General features: G+C 35.7%; 1 protein-coding gene across 8 annotated transcripts in view; it reads left to right on the plus strand.

Moving 5' to 3' along the window:
* Window positions 1–21,703, plus strand: part of QKI (QKI, KH domain containing RNA binding) — a 165,553-nt gene that overhangs the window by 35,737 nt on the left and 108,113 nt on the right. For all 8 annotated transcript variants that reach the window (XM_054558421.2, XM_002817559.6, XM_054558422.2 and 5 more), the window contains exon 2: window positions 4,311–4,453. In XM_054558421.2, coding sequence (XP_054414396.1) covers window positions 4,311–4,453 — 143 coding nt within the window. The remainder of the gene's footprint in view (window positions 1–4,310; window positions 4,454–21,703) is intronic.

Raw genomic sequence — 21,703 nt, forward strand, 5'->3', positions numbered from 1 at the left:
GATTCTTGACTCGGAGACTATTCATCCTTAAAGAATATCAGCTGATAGATTAATATCAGTCTGCTGAAGGGATATGTGTAGCAGAAAATAACCAGTAAAAAAATTGAAATCTTCTGTTGGTGTCTAAACAAACAGTTGTGGAATTATGGAATGGTAGAGACTTGTCTTAACACCATTAGCAAAATGTCAGCAGTGTGCTGTGTTTGCTAAGGAAGTAAAGATATTCTTAAACATCATCAACTCTTAAACAGTGATTATGGACGGGGCAGGGTTTGGGACTAGAATTTGATAGCCTCGGTTGGCTTACCCATTGATCGTTGTGGAATGTTGTGTACAGTATAGGGTTTTGCATATTAAAAGGGACCTAGACAAATCAGAGTGCATCTAAACAAGTGGGAGGGTATAAAACCATGTCATTGGTTTAGGGAAGAGGACACTTAGATATTTTAGAATTTTTCAAATGTTTGTGGGGCTGCTGAGTTGTGGCCAATGGTAGAAATTTTAGGAGAGCAGATTTTGGTTTATTAAAACAAATTTATAATATTTAAGATCTTTAGAGATGTCTAAAAATTTCTCTTGATATTGGGGATGTTTAGATAGAAAATACATGCCTGGGGTTCATGTTGGGAGAGTTTTTGTACTACGTGTGATTAAGCAAACGATTCTGAACTTTTAGTTCTCTGAACAACTGCTGCGGGTTGTTGAAGGTAGTGCGGTTGGTGGTGGGGCATTTGAGTGTTGTAATGTTTGATACAGCAAAATAGTGTGTACAACATATTAGTTATGAAGCATTCCTATGTTTCATGAGAACACCTGTGAAGCTATTACTTACAAAAGGACTAAAGCATTTCCCAAACCCGTACTCGTTGCATGTTTCCATAGTAGTTTGGCTATAATTGTATCCTCCTGCTAGGATAACATTCCCAGAAACTCTGATTGCCACGACTTACAAATGGAAAGTTTTAAAGACAAAACTTTTAAAAACAGGATTGTGGAGAAAAAGAATAAATGGGGCTCTTGCATACTAAGATTGGAAACCAGTGGATTCAGTTCATTCATTGAGTAAGTATATGAAGCACAGACACAGAGAGGTTGTAAGAAAGAGACTTGTCTAAAATCACGGTTACTGTTAGAACTGGAATCAGAACTTGTTCTGACTCGAGTGTTCCGAATAACACCAGGAAGTGCTGATGATTTTCTGCTTTTTTCCCCTGTTTTTAAAGGTAGTACATAGTTCGCCAAACTCAACAGCGAATAAGATTGTAAAGTCCTTGAGGACTGGAACTATGTCTTAGTCACCTTCTCATTCCCATCATTACTATCTTATACATTAATTTGTGTTCTGTTATGAAATTGAGTGATATATCTTAGAGACTGAAAAAAATCATGGTAGAAAGACTTCTTATCTGTCTTCCTTATTAGAATAAGTTCTTCGAGAGCTGGAACCATGACTTGTTTAACTTAAATGCTCCAGAAACCTAGCTCTTTCTTGCCTTTGTTTACTCCTACCAAGTATTTATTGAGGGCCAGCTGTGTTCCAGGCACTGTTCAAGGACCTGCGGACACAGAATCTCATGGAACTTTGTGTTATTAATCAAGGAATCACATAGGTATTTATAAAAATACAACTTAAGTGGTAAATGGATTGTAACAGAATCTCGTGGAACTTTGTGTTATTAATCAAGGAATCACATAAGTATTTATAAAAATACAACTTAAGTGGTAAATGGATTGTATCATCTAACTAGATAGATGCTTATATAGGAGGACTGTTGGTTTTATACATTTTATTTTTATTTTTTTAGACAGTTTTTTGCTCTTGTTGCCCAGGCTGGAGTGCAATGGCACCATCTCGGCTCACTGAAACCTCCACCTCCTGAGAAAAAGCGATTCTCCTGCCTCAGCCTCCTGAGTAGCTGGGATTACAGGCATCTGCCACCATGCCCAGCTAATTTTTGTATTTTTAGTAGAGATGGGGTTTCACTATGTTGGCTAGGCTGGTCTTGAACTCCTGACCTCAAGTGATCTGCCTGCCTTGGCCTCCCAAAGTGCTGGGATTACAGGCATGAGCCACTGCGCCTGGCATGTTTATTTAATTTTTTAATCTAGTCATTTTATCCGAATTTTCTGATAACTTGCAATAGATTCTTTTGTTTTTTTTTCTAAGTTTGATAAATTTGTTTACCTGGAAAATCAGTATTTTTTCTTCCTTAGATTTATTATGTTACTATGGTTACTTATAATAGTAGATTTTTCAATATTGAACTATTCTTGCACTAAGGGTATAAATTCTACTATGTCTTAGTGCATTTTTCTTTTTCTATTTATTTCAGATGTTTGCATCTATATTTTTAAGCAAATTTTATCTGTAGTTTTCTTTCATGCTGTTATTCTCAGGCTTTGATATTGGTGTGGTGCTATGTAGTAAGAATAGGTAGTTTCTGAAGAAGATAGTTAAATGATAATTATGTGGAAAGTGCTTTTTTAGTCCAGAGACCTGGCTAAAGGATGTATGTGTGATTTTAATTAGATTAAATTTTTCTAATGCCCCTTGGTTAATTACTTGCTGTAATTATGTAAATGATGTAAATGAGCATTTTTGTTTAAATTATTACTTGGTTGTTGAAAACTTGATTTGAGAATTGCTGTCATATGCTAATTTAAGACAAACACCAATTTTGATACTGGACATTATTAGGAAAGATTTAATTATGAAGCCAGAAGTAGAAAAAGAACCTTAGGAAATAATAAAATTCTGCCCTTATCATGTAGTCAAATCCAAGGTAATCTCTAGATTTTTGTTGATTTTATTTGCTATTCAGAGAAAAGCATTTGGTAAGCTTTGACAAGCAAATTGTTATTTAAGAGAGAAAATTTGTAATATGAATATTGGTATCACTGAAGCAGAAAATGTATTACAGTGCCTTTTTTAATTGATTAAGATTTTATAACTGAGTAAGAGTACCTTTGATCCTGCCTTTTTGCTGTGTTGGATTTTATTTAACCGAAACTGATTTAAATAACTAGTTAGAAAAATTAAAGAGTGCCTTCATATTATTGAACTTCCCCATGTTTGGAAAGCATACAAAATACATTTAAAAAATACATTTTAGTTTTAAATACTAATGGATGCAAGCCTTTCTCCCAAGGAGGACACAGTCTATAGGATAGAGAGACATTATATCTGCATCTGGCTAACCTTAATAATGACAACCCTTATTAGGCAGTATGTTCCAATGGACAGGAGCCTGTCTTCTGGTGCATACTAGAAGCTTAATAATTTTTGAAAAGATCCATTTTCTTTATGGGACTCGGCTCATTAAAATAGAATTCTCCTACTTTTAAAAAAAATTATATGTATATCCAAGAACAGTAATACAGGTCTTTAAAAACAGGTCATTGATTTTAGGTATTGCTACTTCCTTTTTTATATTTAATATTTCAATCATTAACCCAGTGTAGTTTGATCTGTTACCATCTTTCCCTTGAAACTTCTCTGATCACCAGTGGCTTAGTGGTCAAATCCAAGGTACCATCTTTTGCTGTTTATCTTACATTCTTTGGTAGTATTCGATACTGTTGATCACCTGTCCTTGAATCTGTCATTTCTTAGCTTCTATAACACCTCTCTTCTCTAGTTCTCCTGCCTACCTCCATTTCTTCTTGGTTTGGATCTTCTTTTCCTTACCCCTTCCTTTTTCTCAAGTGCATTCCGTCCTTCTTTCTCCCGTTACTTGCTCTAAGACATCTCTTCTGATAGCTTTAACCATTAGATTTGTGTATGAAACTCAGACTTCTGCTGAACTTGCAGTCTGTTCTCTTTTGAACATCTCTGTTTGGATATTCCAAAGATATCTAAAAATAATCGAAGTGGTCCAGTTTAAATATCCTTCGGACAAATTAGTTCTGAAGTACAAAAGAGGCTTTGCTATTAGTTTTGTCTGACAGGCATTCTTACAGTTGTTTACTGAAGCTATCATTTGGAATGACTGGCCTCGTTTAGACGTGGAAAAATTAGATAAACTAACAACTCCATATTATACCGGTTAGGAAGGAGCTCGGGCTTTGAAGTTAATTTGATAATGTATGTTATTTGATTTGTACAAAAATTGGTTTGCAGTAGAAATTAATTAAGGCTATAGTCCTGTTAAACATGGGCTTAATCCAGAGAATGATAGAATAGGCCAGGAGCTCTTTATTTGAGTTTTAACGCTTTATCAATGAAACCCTCCCCTGCCCTCTCTTTTTTCCTCTGGACTAGCAAGAATATTTTTTTTGTCTAACACATTTAAAATTTTTACTTTTAACAGAAATTAGCAGAGTACGGAAAGACATGTACAATGACACATTAAATGGCAGTACAGAGAAAAGGAGTGCAGAATTGCCTGATGCTGTGGGACCTATTGTTCAGTTACAAGAGAAACTTTATGTGCCTGTAAAAGAATACCCAGATGTAAGTATATTTTGTTGTTTTATTCAATTTTGTTCTGCTTCACATATTTTGGGAAGAGATATATTTGGTGGTAAATACTTAAGCATTATTAGCCACTTTAAAAAAATGCAGTCATCAACTGAAGTGTGAATAATTTGGCATGATAATTTAAAAAATTTCTCTCTAAATATGTTTCCATTTGATTGCTGCTATGTCACTTTGGAAATGCACATGGTATAGACTCTTGGGTTTCAAAACTGGATGAGGAATTTTGGAAAGCACTTTGGCCTGTCACAGAGCACCAAGCACAACATTGCTCATCTTTAATCTGACCTTCAAGAAGCCACAGCTTGGGCCACAGCATTCTTTCTGTAAAATGAAGATGTTGGACTATAAGGTTCCTTTCAGCTCTAAAATTTTTGTTGAAACCACTGATTGTAATCTGATTTCCCCCCATCTTAGTCCATTGTTGAACTATTCTCTATAAGCATCTTGTTGTGAATAGCCTCCTTGTCCTATATCTGTTAATTTCTAAATAAATCCAGATTCTTTGCTTTTTGTTACAAAGCCCTGTATGATACGGTCCATTCTAGTTCTCTGGCCTCATCTTAAATGATTTTCCCTCTTCTTTACCACACTGTAGTCACATTTGGCTGTCTTCTGGCTTTTAGAAGAAGTCAAGTCTGTTCCCAGTCTTAGGGACCTTTATGTTGTGCTCTGATCTCTACTGGCTGGCTGCTTCTTGTCATTAAGAATTTAGCTCAAATGTCACTTCAGAGAGGCTTCCCCTGACCTTTATATTTAAAAGCCATCTGTCTAGCTACTCACTGTCTTTGCAACAGCACTTATAATCGGGCATTTTTCTGGTTTATTTTCCCTCTCTCTGTCTCCCCGGAAGAATATAAGGTGTACATAAAATAAGAACCTTGTCTTTGTTATTCACTGTATCCCTCATAATATTGGCAAATAATAGGTAACAATACTTGTTGAATAAACCAAGAAAAGATGATGGCTTTTTGCTAAGTTTCAGAGGTCTTTTATGAAAGCAGATGAAAAAAGGAATTATTATAATGTCAAAAATATGATGTTGTGCTCTATGATTCATTAGTTATATGGACAGAATACTAGTCTGTAGATGAGAAGTGTCTTAAGTTGAATCAATAGGAAAAAGCTTTGATATTTTACAGTTATATTACAATTTGCAAAAATTGATCTGATACTTTTTTTTAAAGGTTATATACATTTACTCTGGTTTTATAGGTATTTTTGGTTGCAAATACACAAATAATCTTGGATAATGTAGGAAAAGAGGAGTTGGTTGGAAAATAATATATTCAGTAACACAGAGGATTAAAGGAATAGCTGGAAAACAAAGTGCCATGTTAGGCTAGGAATCAGGGCATCTGAGAACTTGAGCAGCAGGAGTTTGTGGAGCTTCTCGGTTGAGAGCCTTGCTGACGTAACTTGGCATTGGTGCCTCCCAAACTTTATCTTTAAAATTCAGATTCTTAGAAGAGTGAATGTGTTTTGGGCCTTTCTGACTGGGGAAGTGAGGTTACCTGCCATTACCTAGACAGGACCACTGTGAGCCTACCCTAGGTATTAGAATTATTCCTAGAGATGGGAAATTGTGATTTGGGCAGCTGTTCCAATTGGGGTCTACTGCTGTTAGGTTTTTCACTATCCTGAAAAGGATAGCAACTGTCTGTTTTGCTTATTTAAACGTTAAGGGATAATGTTTCTGCAGTGGGCATTAACATAGAATATGTAAGACCACAAGACCTTGATAGAGAATATAATGTAATCTGTCTGGTTCCATCTCTTAAAAAAAGAAATCCTATTCAAGGAAGGGGTATTTATGCATTCTTTAAAAGACATGGGTTTCATACAGTCTTCTAAGTCAGGACTTGAGTCTAGAGGGCACCTGTTCACTATGTTCCTTTCCTTCCTCCAGTTGTGACTTCTTGCCACGGTGAACTACTATTACCGACAGGTGTGTTGGAGCATGGCATTTGTCTTGATCGGTGATTCTCAAAACACAGTCCTTGGACCATAGTATCTACGCTTTCTGGGAACTGTAAATGTTCAAGCCCCTTTCCATACTTATTGAATCAGAAACTCTGGGGTAAGGGCAAGGCCTAGCAATCTGCCTGTTAAGCCCTGTAGATAATTCTGATGCATGCCGAAGTATGAGAATCACTCCTCTAATTTTTTTTTTTTTGGAGTGGGGACAGGGTCAGCCAGGCTGACAGGTACCTGGTCATTTTGCCAGGCATCGTTTCAGGAGGCCTGAAATGGTAAGTGGTGAAGTGATGAATTAAACAGTGTCACTGGTCTCGTGGAGTGGACATTTCAGTGGCAAAGACAAACAGTACACAAATGAATCTATAGCTGTAATCAGTGTTATGGAGAAACATAAAGTGGGGTAGACAGATGAATAGTGACTGTGTATGGAAGGAGGTATTCATTTTTAAGGGTGATCAGGGAAGAAATCTCTTACAATATGATGGGAATGGAAAGACAGGAACAGAATGATGGGAGGAAGGCATGAAAACCATCTGGGAGAAAAATATTCCAGGCAGAGTGAACAGCAAGTACAGCTGACTCAGGCAGGAATGTGCTTGGGAAGTGTTGTAAGATGTGAGGTTAGAGAGTTAGCGCAGGGGCAGTGTCATGCTGTGGTCAAAAGTAGGAACTCAGATTCAGACTTCTAGCTAGTTTTGCTGCTTGTTTTGTGACTTTGGTACTACACTTGATCTTAACCAAAAGGCCGGGAAGTGATGATGTTTTGTGACTTTAAGCAAATTACTTTTCATCCCTGGTGTTCAGTTTTCTCATTTCTGTAATGGAGATATTAAACCTCTCACAAGATTATGAAGACTAAAGAGTTAATATGAGTGAAGCAGTTGGAAAACATATTTATGCTATGTGTCACAAGAATGTAAGCTCTATGAGGGCAGGAATCTTTTTCTCTTTCAGTGCCGTATTTCCAGTGCTTAGAATAGTGTCTGGTAAATGGTGTATGCACAATAAGTATTTGTTGCGCATATTTGTATGAAACTCATTCTTTCAAATATTGTTAAACTTTTCTTTTTCTTTAAACCTGTTATCTTTTGCATTTGCACATAGCACCTTACTTAGAGAAGTCAGTGTTGTTAGAGATGTGTTTTGGACTTAGCAGTGCAGAGCTCTGAAACTGATACGAGAACAAAGTCTCAGACTCAAGATCTGAGAAATGAAGCAGTGCTATAGTCTGTAGCCCTTTGCAACGTTTTTGAAGTTTGGCCTCATGATGTGAGAATGAGAGGCTAATATGAATAGGCCACTGAAAATGTATTAAAATTTTTACAGAATTAATATTTATTAATAAAGCAGACTTCTATTGCACCTCTACTGTGTACCAAGCACATCCTGGGTAAGAATATTTAATTCTTTTGAAAAAACTCTTTGATATAGTAAAGACAGTAGGTTTTTTAGACAGGCCTAGGTTTTGAATTCTGGCTTATCCTCTTGTTGGCTGTATTTGTCAACAGTTGCCACCACAATGCTCCATGATAAAACACTCTAAAACTGGGTGGCTTAAAAATAATAATCATTTATTTCTGTGCTCATGGGTCTGTATGTTGGCTGAGGGTCTGCTGATTAAGGTGGAGCCTAGCTTGATTGAGGCTAACTGTGGGTGGGTTTAGATCTTCTCCATTTATGTTCCTCTTGGACCCAGGCTAAAGCGGGCAGTGGCTGCTTAGGGCATGCTATTATGGCAGGCCACTGGAATGCAAGATCCAAGCCAAACTGCATAAGCATGTATAAGGCGTCTGCTCTTGTTGCTTTCCATTAGCCCAGTGATTCTCAGCTGGTGGCAGTTTTACCTGTGGGGACATTTGACAGTGGCTAGAGATACTTTTGGTGTCTAAACTTGGGAGAGGGGGTACTATTGGCATCTAGTGGGTAGAGTCCAGGGATACTGTTAAACATCCTGTAATGCACAGGGCAGTCAGCCTCCGTGCACCTCCAGTCCCCCAACAAAGAATTATCTGGCCCCAAATATCAGTAGTGCTGAGGTTGAGAAACCCTGCATTAGTGATACCAAGTCACTTCATTTACAATGAGAAGGGGACTGAAATAAATATTTGCCAAAAAATAATTGAGATGATCACATTGGCTTTGAGCATACGCTTCCTTTTTAGAATCTGTTTCTTTGTCTATGAAGTTATAAGGTTCACTTCATAGGATTGTTTGGAGGAGTAAAGGTGACAAATGTGTGACACCTGATAGAGCAGGCACTCTATGGTTTTTGTGATTACACATAAGAAAAATAATCCTGTTCTTGAAGGAGTTTAGTCTTGTATGAAGGATAAAAGATTAAATTATTTAAGACTTTAAGTTTCTCATGCATTCATAAAACTACAGACATGAAAGGACATTGAAGTTATATTTAGACCATCAAATTGTTTATTTGGCTGGTCAGGTTTTCTTGTTTGAATCCATGGAGATGTGTTATAAATGATTATGAATAGAGTTAACTGATTTATATAAGTAAAAAGTGTTATATTTTGATGAGTCAGTAATAATTTTGTCATTAAATTTGCCTAGTTATCAATTTCAAGTTGTTAGAAATTGTTCTATAGGATCTGCCAGAGTAGTAGACTTGATAAATATTGACAAGGTCTAGCTGTTGATGATACTAGTCGTGCTGTTAAATACATGAACAGATTAGATTGGTAAACTGCTTCCTTTGGACATGATTTGACAATTAAATTGTAGTGAGACTTCATGAAGTTTTATATGAATATAATTCTGATTTTCTGATGTTTTTAAAATGGGCTTTAATTTCAAATAATAGCTTTGAAAGGCATCTCTTGGGTCTAGGCCATCATGAATACCCATATTGTCAAAGGTTTTGTAAGATAGACAAATGTCTTTTCAAGGATTGTGTTTTCAGCCTGTAGGATCCCAGCCTGATTGCTATAGTTAGTAGTTTAGATTCATAATGTTATTCACAGTACACTCCACTGTCTCTCTTATAATAATACATGTTGATGATGGAACATGAGTTGTAAGTTGTCTTTCTGTTTCATTTTCCTGGGTTTGCAAATCAGCTTAGGCTAGTCATATCTTCTGAGTTAGTTAGCATAGAGTTGTTATTTGTCAGCAGTCTTGAGAAGTTAGTGTCATATTGGATGTTGAGCTGGCATTTGTTTTACAGGGATTATGGGGAGAGGGGCCAATTCAGTAAGTTATCTTTCCTTAAAGTCTTTGTTCCTTTGACCATTGTGGCCTTCTTGTTGTTGAAGGATTAATCAAGAACCTCAGGAGTCTTGATGTATACTACTTTCACTTTCATTCTTCTGAATAGCAAATGATATTAAATCAAAATTTAATGATATTCAAAGTCTCCTTTTTCAATACCCAGGTTAACACTTGATTTTTGCCTGAATATGATCATATTTTGTGAGTGAAAATAACAATGCTTTAAAAATACGATCTGCACATCTCTCTTTGATAATTTGTACAGAAATCTATTTAAAGGTAGTTTTTCTCATAAGGTTAGTATATATTTGTATTCAGTGGAGTTGTGAAGTGATTCAGATTACATATTAAAGTTTTAATTTAGCAGTGTGATTTGATAATATAGGGCATATCATTATGTTTTAGGTAGGGAAAACTTATTGTTGATGTATAAGTTTAACTAGATCGGTTTAGTAGAAGCCAATTTATGACTCTTTGTTTTGTTTTGAAGTTTCCTCTTTATTTCACTCTGTAAGGGTATATTTAGGGCCTGTTGTGTACCAAATATTTCATAGGCTTTTTATGGTTTGGGATATACCAGATTTCTTAGGATGTTAGTAAATAATTACAGAAAGGGTTACAGGACAGTCTGAAAACAATACATTTTGTTTAGCTGATATTTTTCCAACGTTTAACATTTCTTTAATAAGGCCTCTCTGAGTTTTAAAAATGCAGGCACTGTCTTTTATAAATAATATGTTTTAATATTTGATAGGAACTAGTGCTTAGAAGAACAAAATAAAAGATGGAGTTGTTAGGGAAGAATTAATTCAGATTAGACAGAAACGTTTGTCTATGGTTTATCTAAAAAGAGTTTAATGTTAGGATCTACTCTGTTAAAATTACTGCTACAAAGGACTTATGGATAATTTGATATCTACTTATAGGTATTCAATCTCCGTATCTCTAAGATTCTTGCTGAAATAGCCAAAGTATGTAATATGGAAATCGAGGAGAAATCTGCTTCTCAGTGCTATCCATATTCCAGGAACATTGAACTGTTTCTGATAAAGATTAAAGGAAAGCTCAAGGTGATGATCTACTTTCAGCCCAATTTGAGAGAGCAGTGTCTCCAGGAGTAAAATGGTTAATAACAGAATCTTCCTCATCCTAACCCCTCAGAATTGTCACACATGAAATGGGCTATGAAGCAGTCAAAGGTTATACTGCTTGAACTCTTCCATTCATTTCAGTTCCTGTTTATAAGTAGGTGACCTAAATTTATTTTGTAAGTTAATGAGACTATGTTTTCTTTTGATATCAATTTGGGCAGAAAAGTACCTTAGTTTTTGAGATCACGTGCCTTTACTTTAGGGATGTTGAGGTTGAGTTTTTCAGCTACTAGCTTTTGAGCTAAATTCAGTTAATCATTTCATTGGGAAAAAATACATATATGTTTAAGTAATTTTTGTTTTGTTTTATCTCAGAGACAAGGTTTCACTGTGTTGCCCAGGCTGGTCTTGAACTCCTGGGCTCAAGCAGTCTTCCTGCCTCGGCCTCCCAAAGTGCTGGGATTACAGGCAGGAGCCACCGCGCCCAGCCGGAAAACATATTTTATGTCTTAATAAACCCAGGATTTACAGCAAGGTAGCTTACAGATAAATTGGGGATTTCTTGAAATCTTGTTTTGTCTGGCCATAGAACACTGCTTTTCCCAAGTCCAAAATCAGTGAAATCAATAAGCAGCCTGTCTATCATAAACTTGAGCATCTCCTTGTTTCATATTGGTATAATATTTTCTTTATTATTTGGTAGGGAATTGATTGACTTTGAAAACTTCTATGCTGTATTGTTTGGGGTTACAGAACAGTGATTGTTTTGATTAGTTTCTTTCCTTTGTACTTTTAAGATTGTATATAAATAGTATAAATTTGCCATGTTAAGGACAGATTAAAACAAAACTCTTAAAATTTGAAAAGTAATTAGAACTTGAACACTAAAAAGGATATCTGAATATAAAACAGCAAAATTTTGGTATCATTTCTTCATCCTGGAAATGTTTGTGTGTGGTCTGTGCTAGGTAACAGGACACAGGAATATGAAAAGACATAATTGCTGTCATGGTACTGATATAGCCACAATCCAGGTATGGAATAATGAGAGCTTGAACTCAGGCAATGGCAGTTGAAATGAAGAGCACAGATTAAATAGGGAGAATCTTAAGATTTCTTTATCTTTTACATGTGCAGGCTAAGAATGAGGGAAGGGCCTTGCTGGTATTGCCATTCATTGAGAATAAAGATGTATGTGATGACTGTTAAAGTGGTGACAATCAGTAAAAGATATGAAAATATTGAGAAACCAAGATGTGATTATCTGAAATGATACAGTAATGATACGTTTGGGATACATGTAGATGGGGAAGAAATGATAAAAAACACAACTGGACTAATTCTGAAAGTAAACTTGGATTTGAATAGAGTTTCTATAAAGTGAGTACTAAACATTTTGAAAGATTAACAATAATGAGAAAACTAACCATGAATTTTTGTTGTTATCAGGGTATATGTTAAGGTCTTTAGAAGAGAGGCATTATACCGTGTTAAGTGTCTGAACTCTAGAATCAATCTAGGTGTTCTAGGATTTGGGCTACTGATGTAACCTCACATGTATTAGATGTAGGTGGTAGTGGTAAGCACTGTGCAATGGTGTTTTGAGGATTAAGTGACCTAATGGATGTAAAATACCCAGCCCAGAAGTTGGCTCATACTTGAACACTCAAAACATACTGCAGCATACTCAACACCTAAGAAATGTTGAATAACGTATTCCTTGTACTCGTGATACTTCCATTTGACACCAGCAGCAAAGGGGAAAAATTAATAACCAGTTATAACCAAAATTTGAAATCTATGATATGCGAATTTGGATATCCTAAATTACGGTGTATCATTCTTTGAGTACCGCTATAACTGGATAATAAGCTGAAACCATTCAAAACAAATTCAGGTGAGGAAGATAGATTATCACTCCAGATGCTAAGTAATAATTAAGAAAAAGATTATTTAACCAATTAATAAAAATACGAAGGCAATAAAGGTCAACAAGTGTTTTATGACAACAGCAGAAGACAGTATTTGTGAGAGTATGAGATCCAGTACACAAGACCTTTTAAAAGATCCCAAACTGCTTTTCAAGCCTTTATTTTTGCTGCTACCCATGTTTTCCAGCCAGCTAAGCAATTCACTCTTCTGTAAAAATGGCAGGTACTTTTAATTTTTCTTCCCTGTAACACCTCTTTTCTTATTTCTTCCTTCCCACCAAACATGCTCAGCTCCCCCTCATCCCACAATATTGAGCTCTAGTGCTCCTTTTGTTATTTGTATGTGCTTTGACTCCTACAGACAGTTGTTTCCCCTTAGAGCACTTTGTACCCACCTCTTAAGCTGTTATCACATGGTATGCAGTGATCTGCATGATTCTTGCAGGTCATTCCCTGAAGTCAGGAACTCGCTCTTAGTCTTTTAGAAATCTATTTATATCTCGCGCAATACATAGCCCATAGAAGAAACTATGTAGTGAAATTACATAGTGATTTTTCATTCTCGCAGTAAAAATTTCCTGGGATTTTTTTTTTTTTTTTTTAATGGGTGGGAAACTACCTGGAAATAGTGGATGCCAGAGGCTTAAACAGAAGGAATGAAATAATAAAGATCAGAGCAAAAATAAATGAAATAGAGGCCAGGAATACAACAGAAAAGGTCAGCAAAACTGAGAGTTGGTTTTTGAAAAGGTAAACAAAATTGACAGACCTTTAGTTGGACTAACCAAGAGAAAAAAAAAGTCAAAATAAATGAAGGAGGAGACATTACAACTGATACCATAGAAATAATAAGATCATAAAAGACGACTCTGAGTAAATATATGCCAAAAAATTGAACAAACTAGAAGAAATGGATAAATTCCTAAAACATACAACCTATCAGGACCACATCATGAAGAAACAGAAAGTCTGAACAGACCCATAATGAGTGAGGAGATTGAATCATTAAGTGAAAACCTCCCAACAAATAAAAGCCCAAGAGCAGACAGCTTCGTGGGCAAATTCCTCTGAACATCTAAAGACGAATTACCACCAACCCTTCTCAAACTTGCAAAAAACTGAGCAGGAGAGAACACTTCCCAGATTCATTTTATGAGGCCAGCATTACCCTTGACCAAAGCCAGATAAGGACATTATAAGAAAATAAAGTTACAGACCAATATCCTTGATGAACAGATGCAAAAATCCTCAACAAAATACTAGCAAACTGAATTGAATAGCACATTAAAAGGAGCGTACACCATGATCAAGTGAGATTTTTCCTCTGAATGTAAAAATGGTTCAACATATGCAAATTGTTAACTGAGCTACACCAAATCAACAGAATGAAAGATAAAAACCGTAAGATCATCTTAAAAGATGCAAAAAAGGCATTTGACAAAATGTAACATCCTTTCACGATGAAAATTCTCAACAAATAAGGTATAGAAGCAGTATGCCACAACATAATAAAGGCTATGTGTGACGAGGCCACAGCTAACATCATACTTAATGGTGAAAAGCTGAAAGGTTTTCCTCTAAGATCAGGAAGAAGACCCTTGCCACTTCCATTAAATATGGTAAGTTCTAGCCATAACAGTTAGGCCAAGAAAAAGAAATAAAGGCAGCCAGGAGTGGTGGCTCATGGCTCTGATTCCCAGCACTTTGGGAGGCTGAGGTGGGCAGATCACTTGAGGTCAAGAGTTGGAGACTAGCCTGGCCAACATGAAACCCTGTCTCTACTAAAAAATACAAAAATTCGCCGGGCATGGTGATGCATGCCTGTAATCCCAGCTTATTTGGGAGGCTGAGGCAGGAGAATCACTTGAGCCCAAGAGGTGGAGGTTGCAGTGAGCTGAGATTGCACCATTGCACTCCAGCCTGGGCAATAGAGCAAGAGTGTCTCAAAAAAAAAAAGTAAAAGACACCTAAATCATAAAGGAAGAAATGAAATTATCTTTGTTTGCAATGGCATAATCTTGTATGTTGAAAAACCCAAGACTCCATCAAGAAATGTGTTCATTTAGTCAAGTTCTGGGATACAGAAATCAACATACACAAATCAGTTTTCTGTCTATACATTAACAACAAACTATTCAAAAAAGAGATTAAGAGGTCAGGTATGGTGGTTAACACCTGTAATCCCAGAACTTTGGGAGGCCGAAGCAGGCGGATCACCTGAGGTCAGGAGTTTGAGACCAGCCTGGCCAACATGGTGAAACCCTGTCTCTACAAAAAATACAAAAAAATCAACTGGGTGTGGTGGCGCAGGCTGTAATCCCAGCTACTTGGAAAGCTGAGGCAGGAGGATTGCTTGAGCCTGGGAGAGATGGAGGGTGCGGTGAGCCGAGATCACGTCACTGCACTCCAGCCTGGGTGACAAGAGGGAAACTCCATCTCAAAAAAAAAAAAAAAAAAGCTATCTCATTTACAATAGCATCGGAAAGAATAATATAATTAGAAATAATACCCAGGAGGTAAAAGATGCCTGCTCGCTGAAGACTATAACACTGATCAAATAAATTAAAGATGCAAATAAATGGAAAAATATTCCATGTTCGTAGATTGGAAGATTATTGTTAAAATTTCCATACTTCCCAAAGCAATCTATAAATTCAATACAATTCCTGTCAAAATTCCATTGGCATTTTTCACAGAAATAGGAAAAAACAATCCTAAAATTCTTGTGGAACCACAGAAAGCACCTAATCGCCAAAACAATCATAAGAAAGAACAAAGCTGAAGACATTGCAGTTCCTGATTTCAAATTATATTAAAACAATTTGCTTCTGGCATAAAAACAGACACATAGACCAATGAAACAGAACAGAATCTCAGAAATAAACCTATGAATGTAGAGTCAACTAATTTTTGACAAGGGTACCAGGACTACACAATGGAGAAAGAATTGTCTCTTCAACAGTTGGTGCTGGAAAAACTGGATATTCACATTCCAAAGATGAAAGTGGACCCTTATCTTACACCGTACATAAAAATTTAGTCAAAATGGATTAAAGACCTAAATGAATTCCCTGAAACTGTAAAACATGTAGGAAAAAACACTGAATTATAATGGTATTTGATACTGGTCTTGGTAATGATTTTTCTAGATATTACACCCAAAAAACACAAGCAACAAAAGCAAAAATAAACAGGACTACATCAAGCTAACATGCTTCTGCACAGCAAAGAAACAATCAACAAAATGAAAAGGCAACCTACAGAATGGGAGGAAATATCTGCAAACCTTATATCTGCTAAGAGTTTAATATCCAAAAGATATCAGAATATTAACTCAGCCCAAAACAACAAAACAGAAAAAAAAAAAAATCACGTCACCCAATTTAAAAACAGGCAAATAACTTTGACATTTTTTCAAAAGAAAGTATACAGATGTCCAAAAGGCTTATGAAAAAGTGCTTAACATCTCACACACACACACGTGTGTGTACATGCGTGGGCACAGTAGCTGTGTGGGTGATAGATGTGTTAATTAGCTTGATTGTGGTAACTATTTCACAATGTATACCTATATTAAATCATCACAAGTTAAACCTTGTTCATTATATCTCGGTAAAGCTGGAGGGAGGGATTCAGTCACTAAATCGTAAGTTGTATGCAGCACAGGAACTCATACGTTTAGAAATTTCTCATATAATAAGCCTGACTGGCTGTTCTCAGGATAAATCCCAAAGGACAAAGTCAGTAATAAAAAACAGTTATTATTTCCACTTTCTATTTCAGCATGGAAGTATGCAGCTTTAAATTTTTGTTTGTTTTTACATAGCCTTGTAAGAAACCTTTTCTTACACAGCACTTGTACATAACATGTGCCATGTGTGCTATGAACAAAAATGTTTATAAAGGCCTAATATGTGAAAGGTTTTGCCAAATGTTTCCTGTAATGTTAATTATATTTTATAAATTAGCTATTTCTCCAGGAGATATATTTAGCCACTTATTAATTTATAAGAATTAATATGAAGGTAACAAGGCGTAAGATGCTCATTTTCCCTCAAAACACAAGACATTTTGGTATATAGTCTCCAACTTATAATGGTCTGACTTAGGATTGTTTACAATGGTTCAAAAGTGATATGTTTTCAGTATGCTTCTCAATTTATGATGGGGCCATCTCCAGATAAAACCATTGGATTGAAAATATCCTAAATTTAAAACTGCACTTTCAACTCAATGGTGGGTTTATTGGGACTTAACTCCGTTGTAAGTCAAGGATCATCTGTATTCATTCTGTATTTTTAATTAAAAACAGTTGTGCTGTTAATATATAGACACAACTCTTCTCTCATCTTACATACTTGTATAAGATAGGCCCACTGGTGTTGACTAGATTGGGTGTGGTCCGTTTTTTGTCTTCTGCTAAGTAAAAGACTTCAAAAAATATACATACACGCTTCTGTGAATGTATTGGTTTCATACCCACTGTGTTGCTTATATGATATAATGGAAGATTTGTAAGGCATCTAAATAAAATCACCCTAGAAATAACTAGACACAATATTTAAAAACAGATTATCAATCTGTTGAGCAAAAAGCAATCCAAAAAAGTACATTTTTTAAATGAAAACTTGGTCTCTCCCCTCGTCCCCAAATTTTAGGCACAGATTACACTTTATCAGTTCTTAGAAGTGTTTCACTTGTGCTTTTGGAAATCCATTTTTAATTATCTATTGTGATAATGTGTTGCAGGAGTTTATCTTTAATTATGGAATTTTAAAAAGGTTAATGGAAGGAAGGGTTTTCTATAATGCTTTACATTTTGTCATTGGGAAGAATCTATCATTTCCATTTAAAATGAAGTGTGAGCAGCAATGAACAGCATTAGACATAATTGTTGTTAAACCTCTTCTTTGTAAATTAACATGCCACTTGGCAGAAATATAATTGGTGAGCCACAGAGAAGGTCTGTATTTAAACAGTAGGGTTAATGAATATCTTTTTTTCCCCTTTTTCTTTCCCTTCTTTTGGCCTTTAAAGTTGCACTTAGCTCAGGCTGTTTGAAATGATTTTCTTTGGAAGTGTTGTGACATTGTTTTAATTGAATGAAGCTGCAGAACTGGCGTGATAAATCAACACAGAATGAATTTTAATGCAAGGCAAACGATATTAACTTGGAAATTGGTTGCAGTAGACAAAGCAGCTGCTATGATTAGTTTTTTTTTTTTTCATTCTCTACTTACAACATTTTGAGAAGGATGACCTCGACAATTTCAGCTGTACTAGAGTCCTGATGGCTTGCACCTTAACATCCTTGAGCTGTTTGTGGGTTCTTGGGGCAATAGTGATTGTTTCATTTTTTAAGGTTAGTAAAATTTTGTGTCACAGATTTAATGTGATTTTAACTGTTTTACAAACATTTTTAATTTAGTAAATAATAATTGTGAGGATTAATTAGCTGTGGTAGAAGCCCTTTTCTATGTAATCTTGTTGTGGTTCCAGCCAAGGAGGGTTAATACATGAAAAGGGTGGGGTGTGCCAAACAAGGCTCAATATGTGGTCACAGAGTGTAGGGCAGCTGGTTTCACAAAGGGTATGGGTCAAAACCAATTACATATTAGTTATTTGTGCTAAAGTATCTCTGTTCATAATGCGTTTTTCCAGACATTTTTGGGCCACATGTGAAGTATATAATGTGTATCTAGTTTGTGACAATTTGGAAAAAGATCTGTATAGAGTACAACTATTATTGAAGAGTAGCTGGCAAGGTTACTTATTTAAAGAAATAGCCAAGGTAACAAATATAGTAGAGGCATTTTCACAGACTTCTTGAGAGCAGAGTTTCATTATTCTCAATCCTTCACATTTACTTCACTCCTTGCCACATAATAAGCCTTAAGTAAATGTTTTGTTGAATTTGAAAATGAAAGGCTGTTCTCTATTTTACTGAAAAATAGTGGGTGAGTGATAGCACGTAAAGATTCTTATCTCTGTCCAGGTTAGGAGCGGGGAAGTGAAATTTAATGTAATCTGTGACTTACATAAACTGGTTAAGTGATGATGATGTAGAAAAAAGTAGGAAGAGCTTATTGGAGATGAACATAAGGCCAGGCATGTTGATAGATTTTCTGTTATGTTTCTTTTTTCTTTTATTCAGATCCTCATTTCAACACATTGTTATACCATACTACCTTATGTCAACTCTAGACCTCTTTAGATTAAAAAGCAACTGCTCAAAAAGTGCCAGTAGACTTGTGTTTGTTAAGGACTGACAAGATAATGCAGACTAGCTGAGCAATTCCAGGAAAATAGGATACAATAGGAAAAAAAATAACCGAACACATGAGAGACCCAGCAAGATTGTGAAGAATTACTAGTTCATGGTCTTCAGGAGGTGAGATGATCAAGGATATAACCCTGTTTTGGGGGATCTCTTTTTCTGCTGAGCATGTTTGTAGAATCTGGAGAGGACAGACGAAAGGCTGAGCTTTGGGGGACAGCGTTTGGAGTCTATAATTTGTCTATGTGAACCTCCCTTGCCATGCCCAGCCTAGTCTTCGCTTGGGGTAGGGACACTGATGGATATGTACTTCAGGAGTAAGAATGAACTAGGAGGTTGCAGGTCCTCACAGAGACACTATCTCAGCTCAGAATTGTCTCTCTCAGTAAGTGAAATTGCATTGATCCTGGGTTGCTAGTAATAATAGTAGGTGCCTGGCAGAAGCTGATATGTGTCTTTCCTGGAGAAAGATATTATTGTCTTTGGCCTTATATTATTTTTATAAGCTATTTAGTAAGTGTATTGTCTGACACACACTAGAAAATAACTAAGCACACAAGGAGACAAGATGACATTAACAAAAATCTGAAGACACAGTCTGAAAAACAATAGGAAGAAATTCACAGATAGTCTAGATTTTAGAATTTCAGACCCAGACTTTATAAGATCTGTAAGTTTTCAGTGTGGAAGGAGACAGAAGAAAAGGAAGAGAAATGGAAGCTATAAAAGAAAAACTAAGCCAGAAAATTATTTACCTACTGTTAACTCAACAGGTGGGTTTAACAAGATTAGAAGCATTTGAAGAGAGAATTAGTATACTGGAAGATAGCTCAGAAGAAAATTTTCAGCATGGAGATGCAGAGGGATGGAAAAAAGTAGAAGGGAATGTGAAAAGTAAAAGGAATATAGTGAGAAAATTTAATATATGTAGTTGTAGTATTAGAAGAAGAGGAGAGGTGGAATGGGACAGAAGCAGAGTTTGAGGGAAGTGTGTTTCAGAACTATAAAACCAAAGAAAGAAATAAAGTCACAGATTTGTGAAATTGTGGTTTTCTTTATATTTATCATACTTACTGATAAACATGATAAAAGAAACCACACCTCGGCATGTGATAATAAAACTACTGAAAAGTAATGATGAGAAAATCTTAAAGCAGCTAGAAGAGAGAAAAGATCACCTTCAAAGGAGCAGCGGGAACACTCAGTTCAGTTCCATTAGTAACAGTGGAATGAATCCAGGAGATGGTGTGTAAAGAATCTTTAAGGTGCCCTTCAAAAATAAGACATTTTCAGATAAGGAAAAGTGGAGAGAGTTCATTACTAGAAGTCATTCACTAAAGGAAATGCTGAAGGTTGTTTTTCAGGCAGAGAATGATGACTATTTGAAAAGTTGAAGGTGCATAAAGGAATAAAGAGCAACAAAAATGGTAAAATTGTTGATAAACCTAAATGCATATTTGTACAAAGTGAAAATAATGGCCTGTTGAGTTCAAAATGTATAGAATTTGAAAAACAAAGGCATATAAACTGGATTGAGGATAAATATTACACTTTCTGAAGTCCTTGTATTTGTATGGGAAAAGAGTAAAAGTACAAATGAACATTAATGTTTGATAAGTCAAGGAAGCATGTTGTAAATACTAGGGTGAACAAGCATATAACTTCCAAACTAATAGAAGAAGAGAACGAAGAAAATATGTTCATATGCAACCCTCCCTCCACCCACATCCAGGAAAAAGAGGCAAGAAAGAAAAGGAAATAAGTAGAGGACATAGAAAACACTTAGTAAAAAGATTTAGTAAACCATGTGGTATAAATTGGCTGTTCCTGTTAAAATTCAATGAAGAAGCAACTCATTTAGATGATTTTTACAGGAGTCTTGTTTAAAATAAGGATAACAAAAGTTTGAAAGTAATAGATAGGATCAAGAAAAGACACATAAGAAAAATTAATAAAAAATTCTATCTATATTAGTATCAGTGTAAGCTTAATGGCAAAAGGCATCTCTAGAGATAAAGAAGGCCACTTCATAATGACAGAAAGATAGACACTTGACCCTTAAACAACATGGGGCTGAGGGGCACTGACCCCCTTTGCAGTAAAAAATCCACGTATAACTTTTAACTACCTCCAAACGTAACTACTGATAGCCTGCTGTCAACTGGAAGCCTTACCGATAACATAAACAGTCGATCAACACATTTTGTATGTTAAATGTATTAACACTGTATTCTTACAATAAAATAAGCCATTGAGAAGAAAATGTTTTTAAGAAATCATAAGGAAGAAAAAATACATTTTTTATTCATTAAGTGGAAGTAGATCACCATAAAGGTCTTCATCCTGGTGGTCTTTACATTGAGTAGGCTGAGGAAGAGGAGGAAGATTCAGGTTTGGTCTTACTGTCTCAAGGGTGGCAGAGGCAGAAGAGGTGATGGAGGTGGGAGGGGTGTCATACTTGGTGTAATATTTGTGGAAAAAAAATGTGTAAGTAGACCCACATAGTTCAGACCTCTTGTTTAAGGGTTGGTTGTAATTGCCTTTACCTATATACAGCAAAAATAGAAGTAAAAGGCGAAACAGATAAAATTTAATCACACCAGACTTTGCATTCTTTTTAAGCACCTATGGAATATTTACAAAAATTGACCATATGCTATGCTGAAAAGCAAGTTTGAACAAATATTAAGGATGGCTATTACATATAATATATTTGCTGATT

The sequence above is a fragment of the Pongo abelii genome, chromosome 5, assembly GCF_028885655.2.
Source record: "Pongo abelii isolate AG06213 chromosome 5, NHGRI_mPonAbe1-v2.0_pri, whole genome shotgun sequence".
Taxonomy (NCBI): domain Eukaryota; kingdom Metazoa; phylum Chordata; class Mammalia; order Primates; family Hominidae; genus Pongo; species Pongo abelii.